Source organism: Corticium candelabrum, chromosome 16 (assembly GCF_963422355.1).
Source record: "Corticium candelabrum chromosome 16, ooCorCand1.1, whole genome shotgun sequence".
Lineage (NCBI taxonomy): Eukaryota > Metazoa > Porifera > Homoscleromorpha > Homosclerophorida > Plakinidae > Corticium > Corticium candelabrum.
Window position 1 is genome coordinate 4,811,624 of NC_085100.1, and position 17,556 is coordinate 4,829,179.

The 17,556-nt window shown below is 39.7% G+C and overlaps 1 protein-coding gene across 4 annotated transcripts; it reads left to right on the plus strand.

Moving 5' to 3' along the window:
- Positions 1-476: 476 nt before the first annotated feature.
- On the plus strand, positions 477-17,477 carry LOC134192219 (uncharacterized). Of its 4 annotated transcripts, XM_062660929.1 has the most exons (19): positions 477-560; positions 619-696; positions 769-879; positions 943-999; positions 1,059-1,832; positions 2,517-2,596; positions 2,655-2,786; positions 2,871-2,940; positions 5,598-5,686; positions 5,748-5,783; positions 5,847-5,899; positions 14,837-15,031; positions 15,101-15,148; positions 15,313-15,423; positions 15,510-15,578; positions 16,347-16,412; positions 16,536-16,616; positions 16,684-16,752; positions 17,120-17,477. In XM_062660929.1, the coding sequence occupies exons 1-19, from the start codon at positions 495-497 to the stop codon at positions 17,176-17,178; spliced, it is 2,244 nt and encodes a 747-aa protein (XP_062516913.1). In that variant the 5' UTR covers positions 477-494; the 3' UTR covers positions 17,179-17,477. The 4 variants fall into 4 exon arrangements, with proteins under 4 accessions (XP_062516913.1, XP_062516911.1, XP_062516914.1 ...); XM_062660927.1 differs by having other exon boundaries at positions 16,347-16,616; XM_062660930.1 differs by lacking the exon at positions 16,347-16,412.
- The last annotated feature ends 79 nt before the right edge of the window (positions 17,478-17,556 follow it).

Genomic DNA, 17,556 nt, shown 5'->3' on the forward strand with positions numbered 1-17,556 from the left:
AGCGAAAAGATTACACGATTTGCCTAAATTAGATGGTATACAATAATAACTGAAGGAGTAAATCTGTTTTATACGTGCATGCGTGGTTTATCGGTCCTTTCCGCACCCAAATAGGGCCCAGAATCATTTTAAAATGCGTAGGTCGTCGCGGCCGCGGAAGAGTGCTAGAAATAATTATTATGAATAAAAAGAAAGCTTTGGCTTCGACTTGTATTGCACTACTACACTGTAGTCTCGTGCAAAACAGTTGCCAGTTCAATACAAGTAGACACAAGATGACATTGCAACACAACTCACGTGACCTACTGTCAAAACAATCGACTGTTATCATTTATTACGAGTGCTCAGACCCAGTGAGATAGCCTTCCATAGTACGAATATTTACTTGAACAAAAATTTTAACTAAACTTCAATTGGATTTGGCGAAGATGGCAAATTACAGTCTTCATTTTATCACGTGATATGAATACGGGTGCTTTTCGGTCTTCAGGAGAATGTCAGTTCCAAATCCGTCCCAATACAAGTATTTCGAGAACTTTCTCGAGAAGAAAGAGAAAAAGGTGTGAGACTGTTTGCATGCGCAGTGCCAGTATTTGGAATGACGCTGTTTGCGTCTAGTGGATTCAGTACTGGGTAGTGTTGATCGGAAACCGTCTTTGTTTCTTTAAAGACAACCAAACACAAGTTCAAGGGCATGTAAGCATTTTTCGCGTCAATGCACTTGGCTACCGGGGTTTAAAACCAGTCATGGGCGTGTCTTTCTTGCAGCTTATTGGCCGCTTGGAACTGCATCCGCAGACAAGGATAATGATAGGAAAGACGAAGAAGAATAACTACCAATTTCAAGTTACAACCGCTAAAGGAGTTTATCTTCTTAAAGTGAGTACGTGTACGTGTAAAAGCAGAAATGAATGCTACTAGAAAGTGTTCATTATTTTGCAGGCAGCCAGTGAGAAGCTCAGGGGAATTTGGATGCAGAAAATTTCATTAGCATCGAAAGTGATTATTTGATCTGGACTGTGACACAATTGCAATGCTATGCATGTTCTTGAAATTAGGGTCAGTTGCCAGGTGCTCCTAGAATGCAGCCTAACAGTGGACAAACAGTAGGGAATCATCGTCATCCACAACCAGGACAGCCATCTCACATGCAACCGGGATATCCTTCTCGTCCCCCACAGTTAGGGTACCCTTCTCACTCACAACCAGGATACCCTCCTTACTCACAACCAGGATACCCTCCTCATTCGCAACCAGGATACCCTCCTCATCAACAAAGGTCTCATTCATTACCAGGACACTCTGCTCAGCCACCACCAACATATCCTCTTCACTCACAACCAGGATATCCCACTCAATTTCAGCCAGGGCATCTTTCTTACTCTCAACCACCTCACCACCAGCAGCTAGCATACCGTGGTTATGTACCACAGCCTCAGCCTGGGACATATCCACGACCTTTACAGCAACGTCCATTACCACAGGAGCCAGGTGAATGTAACAAGTTTGCTCATGGTCCCTCAGCAGACACAAGGCGAAGAGTAAGTGCTCCACAAATAGATATGCCTCCTGCTCTCCCAACCTCTCCACGACCTTCTGCGGAGTATGCAATGCTTTTGCCTGGACAGCGAATTGCTTTGGAGGAGGAACAGCGTGAGAAAGAGAGAAAGCTCAAGGCTTCAAGATCTGAGGGAGCACTGCGGCAGAGACCAACAAGTGTGACAGCAACAGAAGGTCCATATGTGCCAATGTCGCCTGTTTCAGATGCCACTGCTACTGCAGCAACTTTAGACGAAGTTGTGACGAAGGGAGAAACATCATCAACAAGCAAGGTGCAATAATTATTGTACTGTCCATCTGTACTGAAACTCTATATATCTGCTTTATTATTTAATTAATTGAGGCTTTGTTATGTTCATGTCTATCTAAGCTGTAACATTGACAATAAACTAAAGTGCGACAGCAAAAAAGCAGGGTTTGGTATAACAAAAATGTATTTTTGAATATTGTTTGTGAAGTTGAACAATCTAGTGTGATAAGTTGAACGATGTAGTGTGGTCAGCATAGGAAGACACAATGGGTAGAGTTGCTTGAGCATGCACATACCATCAAGTTTGTGTATTGCTAAGATGTGCATGAAGTTGAATTAGTCAGCTAGGATACATTACAATGTGCAGAAATGAGAATAATAGAAACTAGGTCAGCTAAGCTTTGGTTGTGTACATTAAATATAGTCAGGAAAACTGGTGTGGGAAGTCAGGTGTTACTGGCTCAATCAGATTTGGTCAGTTGTAATATTGAGAATAACTATGTAATGTCTGTTTTAAACTCAGACTGCATGTTTGAAGCCAGTTACACTGGACCAGGTAGTAGTAGCCTTATAACATTATGTCAAATCAAGTACATACAACTAGTGAGGCTGTTTGCTTTGTTCGTTCAACTTGTCAGACGGTGTGATTGACTTACTTTTGGTAATTGTTATGTGTGACTTCACATGGTTTTTGTACTTGTTCTAGTCAGAACCATTTGCCACAGTAGCATCAGATGATCAGAGTGATAATGATGCTGACTATGTAACACCATGGGAAGATGCTGAGTTAGTTAGATGATTTTAATCAGTATTGATGACATCTGTGCAACATACTTTATACAAGTTGTTGCAGGTGGTTTTATTCTCCTTTGTCTCGAGATGCTGCTGAGGATCTTTTGAAGTACAAGGGAACTGTGGGATCGTTTTTAGTAAGAGATAGTGAGAGTGCAAGCGGAGACTACAGTCTTTCAGTGAGGTCAGTACATCTGATGCTGTGTGTAGTGACAAGCTGTTTGCTTTATTGTTTTAAGCCTTATTTGACACTTTTTTCTGAATACAGAAATGACGACAAGATCAGACATTACAAAATCACAAATGCTACTGGTGGATTTGCTGTCGTTGGAGTTAGTGTAAGTGCTTTGTTTTGATGGGCGAATTACATTTCTTCCTTGTTTGGTGTCTGTATACCTAAAAAGGCTTAGTTGATTTTGAGTAAACTTTTTTGAAGAAAGTAGCATCTAGACTTGCTAGCTGAAAGTATGCCATTGATGAACTTATGGAATACTATAACTAGTACGTATGATCCTGTATGCATCAGTGACAAATTGATGTAGACAATGTTATTGTATTTTAGTGCCGGTTATAGATACGCTCAAACCTTCCTAATCCAGACAGTATGGGACCAGCCACTGTCCGGATTCTAGAAATGTCCGGAAGATAGCTAACGTTCATTATATCCATGGAATCCCAGACCATTGTAATGTAAGGTTTGGTGAACGTCATACCAGGTCTGCATACAGTATGCGTGTACAGTACACACTTGTAACACTGTAATGTACATGTGTACTTTGTACTACAGTTACATACGCATGCTTCTACGCACCGGCACGTGATACAGGCCCATATGAAGCATTTCAAAAGTGGTCCGGCCTGATGCGTGCTAAGAGGGTGTGGTCCAAAAATAGTATGCCAAGAGAGCAGTCTTCCAGCATACTGGTATACCTAATCTATTGCACAATGGGTTCTTGAACAATTACTCTTGTTTTATCATCAATTTCTGTAAGACGTGGCTACGCAATGACCTCAGGGCAACCTAGATAGCAATTATGTCAAGATATAATGTACTTTTGTTTCAACTACTGTAGTATATATTAGTTATCTAGTCATCTGTATTTTCAATTGTAAGTTTTGTGCAATCGTCAACTGTCGAAAGTACAGTTTTTGAAAGATGGTTTCGTCAAAACTGGACCGGCTCCTTAGATATACGGCTCTGTTGTTAGTCAAGACAGGCTTGAGAATTAAGTGTTTATATGGAGAGTTTCTTGGCAAAGTGCCTACCCTTGGAGTCCCAAGATGTGATATGCGCTGCTAAAAGGGTCCGGTTTAGGAATGTGTCCGGATCTTGGAGGTCTGGATTAGGGAGGCTTGAGTGTACTTCAATTACAGGTCAACAAGTTTTTTTATTTTTTCAGGGATTCTCAGACTTAAATACATTCAAAAGAATGGCTGTATTCACGTATATACTTATAATACATGTACACCTTTGCCTAAATATGACTGGACAGCATATATGCACCACGTGATCTGCATTGTACGGTAGTAATGGTATGGTAGTAATGGTGCCAATTGTTTATCGTTTGGTTTTTTGTTTTCTCAGGGGATTTGTAGAAACTGGGACTGTTCAATTTCTAACACATTCCTTGATTATTGTGTGAGTGTATGCCAGAATGGTCAGCAACATTGCTTAAAGGTGTGAGCTTGGATCTACAATGATCTGGGTCCTTGGTATGGGCCCACGCCTTTGTATAGTTTTTATTCTTATGCCCAGGGCTTAGTTACAGCATTCTATGGTATTAGTAGCGTACATGAGGAGCAATTATGTTCACAGCAAACTAAATGAGATTTCGTGTTTGGACTAGAGCCTATATATATTATAATATATATATATAGTATGCGTCAAAACTATTGACACATTTTGCTTGGAGGCATGGTCGTGGGTAGCGTGAGCAGAAACACATCCGTTTTCAGGTCACGTACATTTTTAGATAGAAGAGAACTATTCTAGATGCTCGTAGGTTTGCTAGACTTTTGGAAACTCACAAGTGCGCATCAGTAGCTTGTGTCCTCCTTTTATTTTTCGATAGCATTTTTCTCACTAGCATAGCTCTAGACAAAGGCGCATTTGGCTAGACGTGTGTTCAGTGTACGGCAACAGATCGCAAGGCATGAGCAAGTGCCACTCCGCCTAGATTGCGTCTTTCAGTTTATGAACGTTTTGAGGTCTATGAAGCTCAACATGCCGCTTGATGACTGCCCCGAAGTTTTCTATTTTGTGCAAGATCTGTTACATAAATCGAGAAACCGTGACGCCTAGAGTCTGGTTTTTCTAGCTTCATCAGCAGCAGAATTTAATTCTTAGGCATCGTGTAGCGATACTTGCGTTATGAAGTTCTCTTCTGCTGGTGGAAGAACTGCATGACGACGCTGCCAGCTGATGTGCAAGTTTGTTTGCTGATTTGTTGTTCCTTGTTGCGTCATGTTCACTAATTGAAGCTGTCTGATGGTTTTCAGCTAGTTTTTTGGTCTTTCACAAGAAGTTCTGTGTTGAATTCCTTCTCTAGTGTCCAGTACGTACGTCTTTGGAGAGTTAGTAAACAGTAGAGTGAGAAACACGTAAAAGTTGGCAGATCTTAGATGGCTTTCTAGTACTGGAGCAGTATAGTAACAGAATATGGCGGCATTGTGTTTCTTGACTTGTTCCATGATGGAAAAGTTCTCTACGTGGATGCGCATAGTATGGAATAGCTTTTGTGACTGCTTTCAGCTGTTTGAGAAAATATTGGCACGGTTTCCTAATAAATAGCAAAACATATACAGTCCGCATCAAATATATATCAAAACAAGAAAACTTTCCAAAAATAGTACAAGTACACCGGAGATGTGTCAATAGTTTTGACAATAGTTAAGTTTAGGTATATAATGTTAAAGTTTTTTAGGAAACAGTTAAACTTCTCTAATTTAGTTCGCACAACTGATGGCTACTATAGTATGTCATATTACTTTTCAGGATGTAGTTTTTAAGGATCTTTTTCAATTGGTTCAATTCTATATTGCTTCCCATGAAGGACGGCTGCAGCCACTGCTGCGAGATTCTAAGTACTGCTTTTCGTACTTGGATGTTGATTGTATTCATAGTTGTATCACACTTTTGTGGTAGGCAAATTTTACAGTCAAGCGAGCCATCTCAAATATCGTAAGACATTTTTCAAGCTAACTATGCAATGATTAGCTGTTTGAGTGTTTGTTCTATGTATAGGTTTGATGAAGAGGATGAAAAATCAGCAAAGGACTACATTCAGCTGTTTGATGGTGAGAATAGAACAGCAAAAACAAACATGTGTAAACTGTGTGATTCAGTCTTGTCGGATGCATGACTAGCAAGTCTGTTTTTATAGTTGTTGTTCCATATTCCATATCCACTTTTCTTAATGCCATTCTCAACTTTATTGAATTGAGGCTTAACCAAACATTTTCTGTTGAAGAAAAGTTAAGTGTTGTATCGGCAAGACTTTGTGTAGAAATCTATTTATAGTTTAAATTTTAGATTAGTAATCTTCAGAGTGTCAACCAAATTAAACAATTAGGAAACAGTTTTGTTAACAATTATATGCCTTGGGGTGACTCTTTCCACTCCTCTCTTGTGCTTTCTCTTGTGCCAAAGATCTGGCCATGCGAGACTAATGTCTATTTTGGTGAGCATGTCTGCTGTTACAGCCAAGGGTTTATCTTTTGTTATGTTTTATTATACGTATTGTTGCACTCAGAAAGCTGGTGCAAACGTACACTGAGACAAACTAAACAAACAGATAATTAGATATAGATACAGAAAATTACTAAACATTGAACACAATCAATCTAGTGAAAAATAAGTTCGTTGGTGCTGCAGTTCTTTTTTGCTATCAGCTAGAAGAAGATTCCAGAAGCCATCGATGGGCCAAAACTTCTGCAGCATGTCTTGTTATGGACATGGACGTAGAACAGACAACATGGTTCCAAACATCCGCAACGATTGATTGTTGTGACAACATGTTGGTGCGACATCCACAATACATAACTACCAAGGTTGTAGGCGGCAGTTGGAAGTGGTCCGGTTGAAAATTCCCAAGGACGCAGGGACACGCATGCACAGACAGACACATAAGTTAAGTAGTTAAGTTTCTTCTTGTGTTACATACATAATCAACTTTCTTCAAAATATTGGTAAATATATAGATAAAAATTGGACGTGCTATCTCATGAAGGATGCAATTTAGCGAATGTGGTCCTTCTTTAAGTTCTTGCTTTAGGTTTTTGTTATGTCGTTTTTTGCACTAGACTTCAAATCGAGTCTGTCGGTTCTATACCTTCGTAGCAGTTCAAATCATAAGATGATTTAGTTTGCCTAACTATCCTGCTTTTCAAACCCAACTGTTTGGTAAACTTATTAGTAAACTTTATTTTGAGTTACTACATTGGAACTACAGAAAATGTAAACCGTTGGTGAAAACTATATCCAGTATCCCTATAACTGTAAGAATTAATTCTTTACATTTATGGAGAGCAAGCTTCTCAGGCTACCTTCAAATTACTCGTTGAAGACGAAGTCATGCAGAATGCTAGAAGTCTTACGAATGCATTTGCAACGTGGTTGTTGAACTTGACTACAGCTTGACAGCAGTGACAATGTTGTGGTCGATGTTGTAGTGGGCAAATGGCCAAGCATGAAGCCATTGGGTCTGTGCAGATCGAGTACATGCAGTAGTGTTCTTTACCAGGGCTAGTACTTCCCAAAGGTTCTCTTAGGAAGCAAAATTCATGGGGTGACCAGGCTTATTGGGAGGTGACAGAAGCAACATCGTCTGATTCAACATCATGTCTGCTATTTAAAACCGGAATGAACAGGTCTGCGAGCGGTATGCGTTCTGATCTGCGGGCTGCAGGCACTTGCTATGACGCTGTTTATAGTGATTAATTATAAAATAAAGTGTATTTAATCAGCTATACCCTATTCTGGAAGTTCTTGGGAATTGTCCATTGGTGAAAGTACAAATACTGGAAAGTGGTCCAGTTTCACCCTACCGGTGGCTACGTCCCTGACTCCCATTCTTGACATGAAGCAAAAGAGGAATGACTCCTGTGATCCATAAAGCATAGGTGGAATGTATGCAAGAGTATAGTTCTTAGATCTCAGTAGTGATGACAGAAACTGAAGCTTTTGTTTTCTTAACATTGCTGGTCATGGCAAAAGACCAGTTGCACAAAGCATGGTTTTGGTGTGACACTGCCTTCTAACCTTACAAATTCTTTTATGCTCAATTTAAATTGCTTTGTTTGCAGGAAGTTATATGTTGTGCATTAAACGTTGATTTGGAAGTTGTCGGGCATTAGCAATGGTCTGTTCCTGAGGTTGAATCTACTTGATGTCAATTTTTAAGTAAGACAGGGTCTGTGCACTTTTCACGAATTCTTTATGGATGGAGAGACAGAGTCTGGAGTGGCAAAACGATGACAAATGGTGCACTGAAGTCTGCCATCAAATTCTATGTTGGCATTGCCTTGCTTTTGTTGGTGTCGTTGCTCCTTTTCCAATGATGATGATGCCAAGCCTGTTATGGCACACCATTTGATGCGATCTCTTGCAATGTTTTGAAGATCAGCTGGCTTGATAGTACACCCTCGATGATTCTCCTTGAGATTGCTTTGTAGCGTGTCCATGGGCGTCCTCAATTTTTTCCCATGCTCTAACTCTCCAAAGAACAACTGTTTTGGGGTGTAATTATCATTCATATGGATGACATGTCGTGACCAGCATAACTGTGATAGCAAGAGCACTGCCTCAATGGAAGTATTGTTGGTTTGATTGAGGTCATCCATGTTGGTGATTCTATCTAGCCAGAGGCCATGATGGAGCATAGAGCTAGCACATGGAACTTCTCTAGCTGCTTAATGTAACAATGATTGACAGTCCATGTTTCACATTTGTACAGGAGAGACATGAGTACAACTGAATTGCACAGTTTGATCTTAGTGGACAGGGTGATGTTATGATGGTTGAATACCTTTTGTGGAGTCTGCTGAGAGCTTGCCTTGCCTTGGTAATCCTTACAGATATTTCCTTGTCAAGCTGGCCGTCATTGGAGATGACACTACTCAGATATTTGAAGGACTAAAGCTTTACTCCATCGATGTTGATAGAAGGTTGTGGTGCATTATTACTTGGTGCTGATTGGAAGAGTACTTCTATTTTGCCAAGACTGATTAGAGTCAAACAGCTTTGCGCCCTCTGAGAATTTTTTACCATATGGTTTGAAGATTTGTGGGCGAGTGAGCCAGCAATGCACAGTCATCTGCATAAAGCACTTTTTGGATGAGAACTGTCAAGGTCTTGGTCTTTCAAGAACAATGAAGATCAAAAAGAGAACCATCAGTTTGATATCGGATGTACACACCTTGCATTGAGTTTTGAACTGCATGATGGAGGACACAAGTAAAAAATAGATTGAACAGTAAAGGTGCCAAGACATAACCTTGCTTTACTTCAATTGCAAAAGGAAAAGAAATCTGACTCATTACTATTTGAGAGAGCTTAACCAGTCATGCCATCATGGAAAAGTTTGATGATTTGATTTTTTCGAGACACACAAATTTGTCAGGGTGGTCCAGAGTGCCTCTCTATTGACAGCGTAATTTTCTTTGTGAGGCAGTATAAAATGCTTTGTGCTGTTAATGAGCACAGTATACAGGTCTTGTTTTGTTCAATACACTTCCCCTGGACTTGGTGTACTAAAAAGATCATGTCAATAGTACTGCTACCTGGTCAAAACCACACTGAGCTTCTGGAAGGTTGGCTTTTGCGACTGTGATTAGTCTGTTCAATATAATACGAGCAAAGATCTTTCCAGTGATAGAGGACAAGGAGATACCATTGTAGTTTTTGTCTGTCGTACTAACCTTGTTCTTATAAAGAGCTATAATCAAGGCATCTTGAATGTCTGCTGGTATGTGCTCGTGATCTCAGATGTTATGTAGAATGTCTTGAAGGACCTTGAGTGCTTCAGGGCTGGCAGCTTTGTAGATTTTTAGGTAGAATGCTAGCCTTTTTTATGCTCAATCAGAATTCATTTTACTGATATCTGTTGCAAATGGAGGATTGTCTAGATTGTTGAGGGTATTCTGCTGAGGATCGGTGCTATAACACCTCTGAATCAACAGTAGAAGGGTGGTTCAGCAATGAGCAGAGATGCTCTTTTTGTCTCTTTCTTATTGCTTGCTGATCCTGTACGAGTATTGTTTCATCTGTAGAGACTACCAGTGTGGAGACTAACAGTATTAAACCAGTTCTAGTTGGCCTATAGACAGTTTTAGGGCACTGAACATTTGTTTTGAGTTAATTATGAGCTTTTGCATACTTCTTTAATTTCCACCACTTGTTGGGCAGTTGTATGCAATGTGATATGAATGCATTATTAAGACTAGTACATGAGACTTCAAAAGCTTTCAGACCTTGTCAGAAATCAAAATGGTCTTAACTAATTGTTAATTAACAGTAAGTTGGGATGGTATGGGCAGCTGTTCTATTGAAAGTTGCTGGTACAAGTTTATAGGACAGGATTACAAGCAGAGTAGTTGCAGCTAAAAGTTGTTTGTCTAGCTATTGATTTTAAAACCTGCAAGTTGTTGGGTGACTATAGAGATCTAAGGATTTAAGAATTTAGTAGATAAACTTTCTTTGGTAACTTTGACTGACTTGTACCTTCTTAGTCGTCTTTGGCATTTTGCAGCATACCGATGATCGAACAGTGTTACCAGTTTACAGGTTTACATATTGCAACAGGACATACAGGAAGTGTTATCCATTTTCAAGATTGTAAATCACTTCATACAGAGTGTAATGGTGTTTCTTACTTCAATCTAAACATTCGAATGATAGCTAGTCAGTCTAATGTATAACTAAGAGAACAGTTTGGATATCTGGAGTCACAGGAAAAGCGATAGTAAAAGCCAGATTTGTACAGAAACGATGAATTGCTAGGACAACAGTTTCATGTTGCTTATAGCTACACGCTATAATGTTTGGCTAAATGTATGTGATCTGTTCTTTTAGGAAGAGAGTAACATATGTTAATTAAGTTGCTGGTGATAGATTGACAGTAGAGTTTAGAAGCAAGCACTATAGGAGACTTTCATCACATGCACTTTTACCGTGCAACTTATTTTGATTTTTAGCTTGAGACTCAAAACTGAGTAAAAACTGAGTAAAAAATCAGCTTCTCAACAGAGAGCTCAGAACTTCCAATGCAGCAGGAGACCAGGAAGAGATGATCAACAGATTTCTTTTAAAGAGAGGCAGAGGCTGGCATAGAATAATCTGATTGCTTGCAAGGTAGCAAGCTAATTGGAACCATTTTAAAGTAACTGTTTTGTTGCTATAGGTTTTAGTGTGTTTATGTTAATTGCCAACATTGTCTTGTTTGTTGCCCCTTGAGGGAACTGTGCTCGATATGTTCTAGTACGAGAGAAACATATTATTATAAAACATGTTGTGCTTAACAGATCTGTCTGGTTCATAAGGTCTCTCTTAAGTACCGGAAGCAAACCCTGCCTCAGAGGTGCTTAGACCATCTTGGCTGTCTAGAATGAAGACTTGATGTACAGGGACTATTTAGTTCCGGGGACTATTTGGTCTCGGGCAATTATCTCGGGCTTTTTGGTTCCCAAAACCATTTAACTGTGGCTTATTTGGTTTGGCCACCTATGGGGACTATTTGGCTTTGCATTTTTATGCCTCAAATTGGCACTCTCTAACTGTTACGGCTGTATGAGAAGGATGCAAACAACACAATGATGGCTATGACAATTTTTATGCGTCTCGGACATCTCATTGATCGCAAATCGAGTGTGACCTGCTTCTTCTTTGCTTGTATTTGGCTTCCTAGGGATGCCGCAGTCATCACAACATTGTCGATTGCAATTTTGCGAGTCTGACATTTGTTTTGAGGCAAATCTCGGCTTGTCTGGTAGAGGATGTGTCAAAAGTAGGTGGAGTACAAATCTCTTGTGGGTTACAAAGTAAACAAACATGATCTTGATAATTGAAGATCACGTAGCACATGTGTAGAGATGCGCCTTGTGCATAGACAGCTGCGGCCAGGAGCAAGAACTGGCTGCAGATGTATGCATCGATTTGTGATAAGTGCACAGCGTCGTACTGTCTACAATCAATTGCAAGGAAGACAGTCTACGTCTTTAATTGGTTGCACGACCAACGATCAGTGATCGCTAGTTTGACTTTCAGAACAGAGTGTAGAGGAGAAAATAAGTGAATATATGTAGTTCAAGAAACAAATGTATCTGACGTAAAATCATTTATTTGCACTTGTCTCTCAGATGGGTATTGCTGGTTGTTCGTTTGTTTGTTTTGCTTGTTTGTTGCTCACCATAAAAGCATATGGCAGAAAGACATACAGACAGACAGAAACGCAGACAGATTGACGTAGATACATGTATACAAGAAAACAAGATTTTCATTAGGCTCACATAATCTACAAAACATATGCTTTAATGGCGTTCAACAAACAAACAAACGAACGAACAACTAGTAATACCTATCTGAGAGACAAGTGCAAAATAAATGATTTTACGTCAGGTACGTTTGTTTCTTGAACTACATATATTCACTTATTTCTCTTCTACACTCTGTTCTGAAAGTGAAACTAGCAATCACCAATCGTTGGTTGTGCAACCAATTAAAGTCTTCCTTACAGTTGATCGTAGACAGTATGTCGTTGTGCACTTAACACAGATTGATGCATATATCTGCAGCCAGTTCTTGCTCCTAGCTGCAGCTGTCTATGCACAAGGCACATCTGTTCACATGCGCTGCGTGATCTTCAATTATTAGGATCATGTTTGTTTATCTTGTAACCCACAAGAGATTCGTACTCCGCCTACTTTTGACATGCCCACTACCAGATGAGCCAAGATTTGCCTCAAAATGAAACATCAGACTCACGAAATTGCAATTGACAATATCGTGATGACTGTTGCATTGGAAGCCAAACACAACGCAACAGCAGGTTGCACGAGATTTGCGCTCTACGAGACACATGAAATTTATCATGGCTATCGTCATGTTGATTGCATCCTTCTCGTACAGCCGTAACAGTTAGAGAGTGCCGATTTGAGGCGTAAAACATGCAAAACCACATAGTCCTGAAACCAAATAAGCCCCAGATAAATGGTTTTGGGAACCAAATAAGCCCGAGATAATTGCCCGAGACCAAGTAGTCCCTGGAACCGAATAGTCCTTGTACCCATGACTTTAAACAGGATCCGACTGGATCCAAGAAACATTGTTTTCTGTAAGTGCTACAGGTTGTGATGGCCTAGAATAATGTCGAGCCACCATGCAATATTTGCGTGCACTGTGCCCAACGCTCCCAACACCACTGGAACAACCAGTTTTCTTTCGAAATACAGATTGGGTGCACCAGCACGTCAAAAGACACCCGGGGATCGAATCCAGCCATTCCACCAATCACTAGAGTTGCTTCCATTGACCCATGCTTGGATCGTGTTTGAGCAGGTTTCCTGCAAGTTCCTTCAAGTTCCTTCCTGTGTGTTGCATGTTAACTTTAATCTAATTAGCAGATACGTTTTAGGGTACTTTGACCCGACCTCAGCCGAGGCGAGAGGTGTACATGCTAAGTCAATCAATGACCATTGTGTTATGTGAACGATACTAAAGGCTAGCTGACTTGACTGACTAATTTAAGGATATATTTATTATGTTAGCTTTTTGTTCTTGTTTTGTCACGGTATTTAGAACAAAATACAGAGAGTTTGATCAACATCAGAAAATTGTGTTGTTATGCCCTCCATGATAGGCAAGTGGGGTCTTTACCCCATCTGGGCGCCCACCAACTTGGCAGGTGAGCCCAGCATGGTACACGTTTCTGCGTAGTCCACACGGCAATCATGACTAGCCAATTCGATATAGATTGCAAGCATTACGGTGACCGCAAACTTGGAACAGCTCGCCTAGTGGATATCAATGACCACCAGGAAAGCACTGAACATCATCGTCAACGGACTGTTTGCCAGACCACAGAAACTCCCCAACGACTGAAACGAGTCATAGTCTCATGGATAAAGCTAGAGAAACATGAGAAAGAAAGGTAGACAAGTTTCATAATTTACTATCATCACTGGGGTTTGAACCCCCAAACCATGGAGTGGTAGTCGTTGTCGCTAACCACTAAACCACGGCGATTATTATGTGTCGTTATGCCCTTCATAATGGGCAAGTGGGGTCTTTACCCCCATCTGGGCACCCACTTACTCGGTAGGTGAGCCCAGCAGTGTACATGTTTCTGTGTAGTCCACACGGCGATCAATGACTAGCCAATTCGATATAGATTGCAGGCATTATGGTGACCGCAATCATCGGGACAGCACACCTAGTGGATATCAATGACCACCAGGAAAGCACTGAACGTCATTGTCAGCGGACTGTTTGCCAGACCACAGAAACTCCCCAACGACTGAAACGAGTCATAGTCTCATGGATAAAGCTAGAGATACATGAGAAAGAAAGACAGACAAGTTTCACAATTTACTGTCGTCACTGGGGTTTGAACCCCCAAACCATGGAGTGGTAGCCATTGTCGCTAACCACTAAGCCACGGCGGTGACTTATTATTATTATTATTATTATTATTATTATTATTATTATTATAAATAAGCTACAGGCCGACGCCACCCTGCCTATGTTCTTTCCCATGCCGAGTTACGCCTGTACCCCAAATTTAGCATCGTGGGTGATCCAGTCTAGCCGGCTATCAAACTTATGCAAACACTCAATTTTAGTAGTGTAGAAGAATATATAGATAGAAGATTCTTTAATTAACCCTGACTTGTGCATGGAACAGCTAGACAATATCAAGAAATGAATGATTTGTATTAAGCCAATAAATTTTACATTTTCGGCGATTTAATGTAGCTAGCTGTGAATGAAGCATCTGTCATCTATGAACTAGATGGAGGTGTTTGTGAATATTAGACAGCAGTTATGTTAATGTTGTCCTCTTGGTCTACAGTAGCTTGTTTCCACTAGAGTGGTGTGTATAGCAAATTCATTTATTTGCATATCTCAAGTTATTGCAGTGTTTTTGGTGTACTATTGTCTAAATTAAAATGGTATTAGTGTCATTGGTTAAAGGTGTAATTATAGTGCTATATCAAACAGATCTGTGTACTCTGTTTTAGAGATGGGTGAAGACATTGAATCTCCTACATTGTTAAATCCTCCTGAACCTGAAGAACCACCAGATACATTGAGTGATGATCTAGAGGACAACAATGCTTCTGGAGTTAGTTCTTTACCTGTTCTGTCTTCTACTAATGAAGATGAAATGAGATCTAAAGCCATGGAGAGCAATGATAGCCACTACTTTGTTATGAGTAAGTAGAATGAAATGTGTAGTATTGATGTTCTATGCTTTAAGAGTAGCTGATGATTATAACTTATAGCAAAGAATCCATCTCCAGAAAAGGAACTGGCTGAAACACAAATCAAGGGTATGAGACAATTGGCACTAAGGCCGTTTGCTGAAATATGTTAATTAGTAATGTGTTAATGAAGTTGGAGTTTGTTTATAGTTGTTTGCTTTGCTGCTTGATGCCTACATTAGGACTATATGTTAGGCCTAGCATACAACTTAGTCTAATTTAGTTTTGTGCAGAAGCCATTGAAGATATAACTGTTGCTCTCAGTACACTGGAACAGTTTCCCAATTTGGAAGTAGAAGGTCTCACTGAAGAGTCTGATGTGAGAACTGTTCAATGTGATAAAGGTTAGTTTCTGCTTTTCCAGTGTTACCACAGGTTAGCTTGTTGCTGCTCATTGTATGTCGTTGAAATGTGTGTTTTACTTCTATAGCTCCATCTTCTTCTTTTGAGCCACTTCCATCCGAGCCACCAACACAAGGAGATGACCAAGACGATGACGGTATATATACCATATGCTTATTACTTGTAAATTCTTTATCATTATTTAGTCATTCATACTTTATTTACTATATCTTCTTTCTTTTCAATTAAGGTATCTGTATAGGCTCAATTAAGTTCACAGGCATGCTGACCATGATAAAGTCAAATGTGCTTGCAATCTGTTTGTGCTCTGTCTCAAACTATGTATGCTCTTCTATTGATTCAAATGTTTACTAACAATAAAGCAACAACATAAATAGTAGGAGTGGCTTGGTTGCATGCTGCTGTCTTTATGCAAGTACTTTATTGACTTTCTATAACCACTATTTTCTTTGTTTCCTGCAGCTAAATGTTTGTTATTGCTTTAACAGGCATGGGGCGGCACTAACTTCTTTGTCTTTACTGTACTCTTTTTGCTGCTTACATAGACATGCAATATACTTGCATGTCAGTGGTTTCATGGACATGCAGTGGATGGTTTGGTTATAAGTGTGTGAAACTGACTTCAGTTAGTTAGGGAGCAGAATACATAAGAGTGCATGCCAAGAAATTGATTGTGAACAACTACAGTTGTTGCATTAGAGTAGTTTGGTGAATGCTTCATATGTGTTGTCTAAAACTTTATCTATGTTTGTGCAATAGATTACAAAATAGTGCTTTGTTATGACTGTATTACAGCTGATAATTTGTTTGATAAATTTAAGTATGCATATTTCTGAATTAATGAAAATTGCATAACTAAAGAATATGGCAAATAGTCTTGTACTTAGCAGAGTTAACATTTCAGTGGTTATGCTTACGATGCCTACATGCACCTATCCAGACTTGGCAAAAGAATCAAGCATTGGTGGTGGTATGTTTTTGATTTATTCTCTACATAGTGGAAACTGTGCAGGTTGCTTTGATATATATAGTGCAGTCTGTCATCGTACTGTAAAGACAAAGCTAGGGGCAATATTGTATTGTTATATAATAGGAAACAATGTAAAGGCACTGCTTGAGACTGATCAAAGTTTGTCTTCTTCAGTTGCACAAGTGGAAGGCTATAGTCATGATGGTTCGAAGCATTTTATACACTAAAGATCTGTCAACAAGTTGCTTTAATTAATAACCACTGCTTTTAGATTTGGAGGCTTATGATGTCCCAGACCAATGCATGCAAAAAAATGAGTCAAATGAACCGGCAAAGCCAGGTAATGTCAAAATGTTGTGTCTCATTGTGGTATTTGGTAAGTATAAGATTTATGAGAGGTATTATTACCTACTGGCTTTATAGAATTTTGAGCAGAGGAGCCTACAAGTGCTTAATCACTACTTTTCTGCTTGTACTATTTGTGTTTGCAAAGTGCATAGTATGCGCATGTGTGTGTGTGTGTGTGTGTGTGTGTGTGTGTGTGTGTGTGTGTGTGTGTGTGTGTGTGTGTGTGTGTGTGTGTGTGTGTGTGTGTGTGTGTGTGCATGCATGCGTGCATTGTGTTGTGGTGTTAGCCTGTACTATGTACAGGTATGTGAACATGTGTTTTCAGAAACTATTTGATTAAATTATTCCTTTTTTGGTAGTGTACACAAACACGGCAATACAGCCTGATGTCTACGTAGCTGAAGATGCAATTGATTGATGGTGTCATTCTTAAAAGTGTTGAGTTTCAAGGTTGCTGTGCTTTGTTCAAGTTCTAATCTATGGTGTTTTTGAGAGTTATCCTTTTGTAACTAGAACTTATAATGGCTCGTATTTTAGGTTAGAATATATGTTGATTGATGGATTTGTAGCTATACTCTGTTACATTGTAGCTTATGGCAATTAATTTACTTGGATTTATTCTCTAGAGCCACTCAAGGGCAACATTAGCAGTGTTGTGAGTAGGCTAGAGTTAGCTAATGATTGTTTTCTGAGCAAACCATTGTGTTTACTAACCAACCTGGCATACGCGAATTTCTATGCGTACTGTACGTACACACGGTCGAACACACGGTCGACGTCCTGCTATACAGTCAGT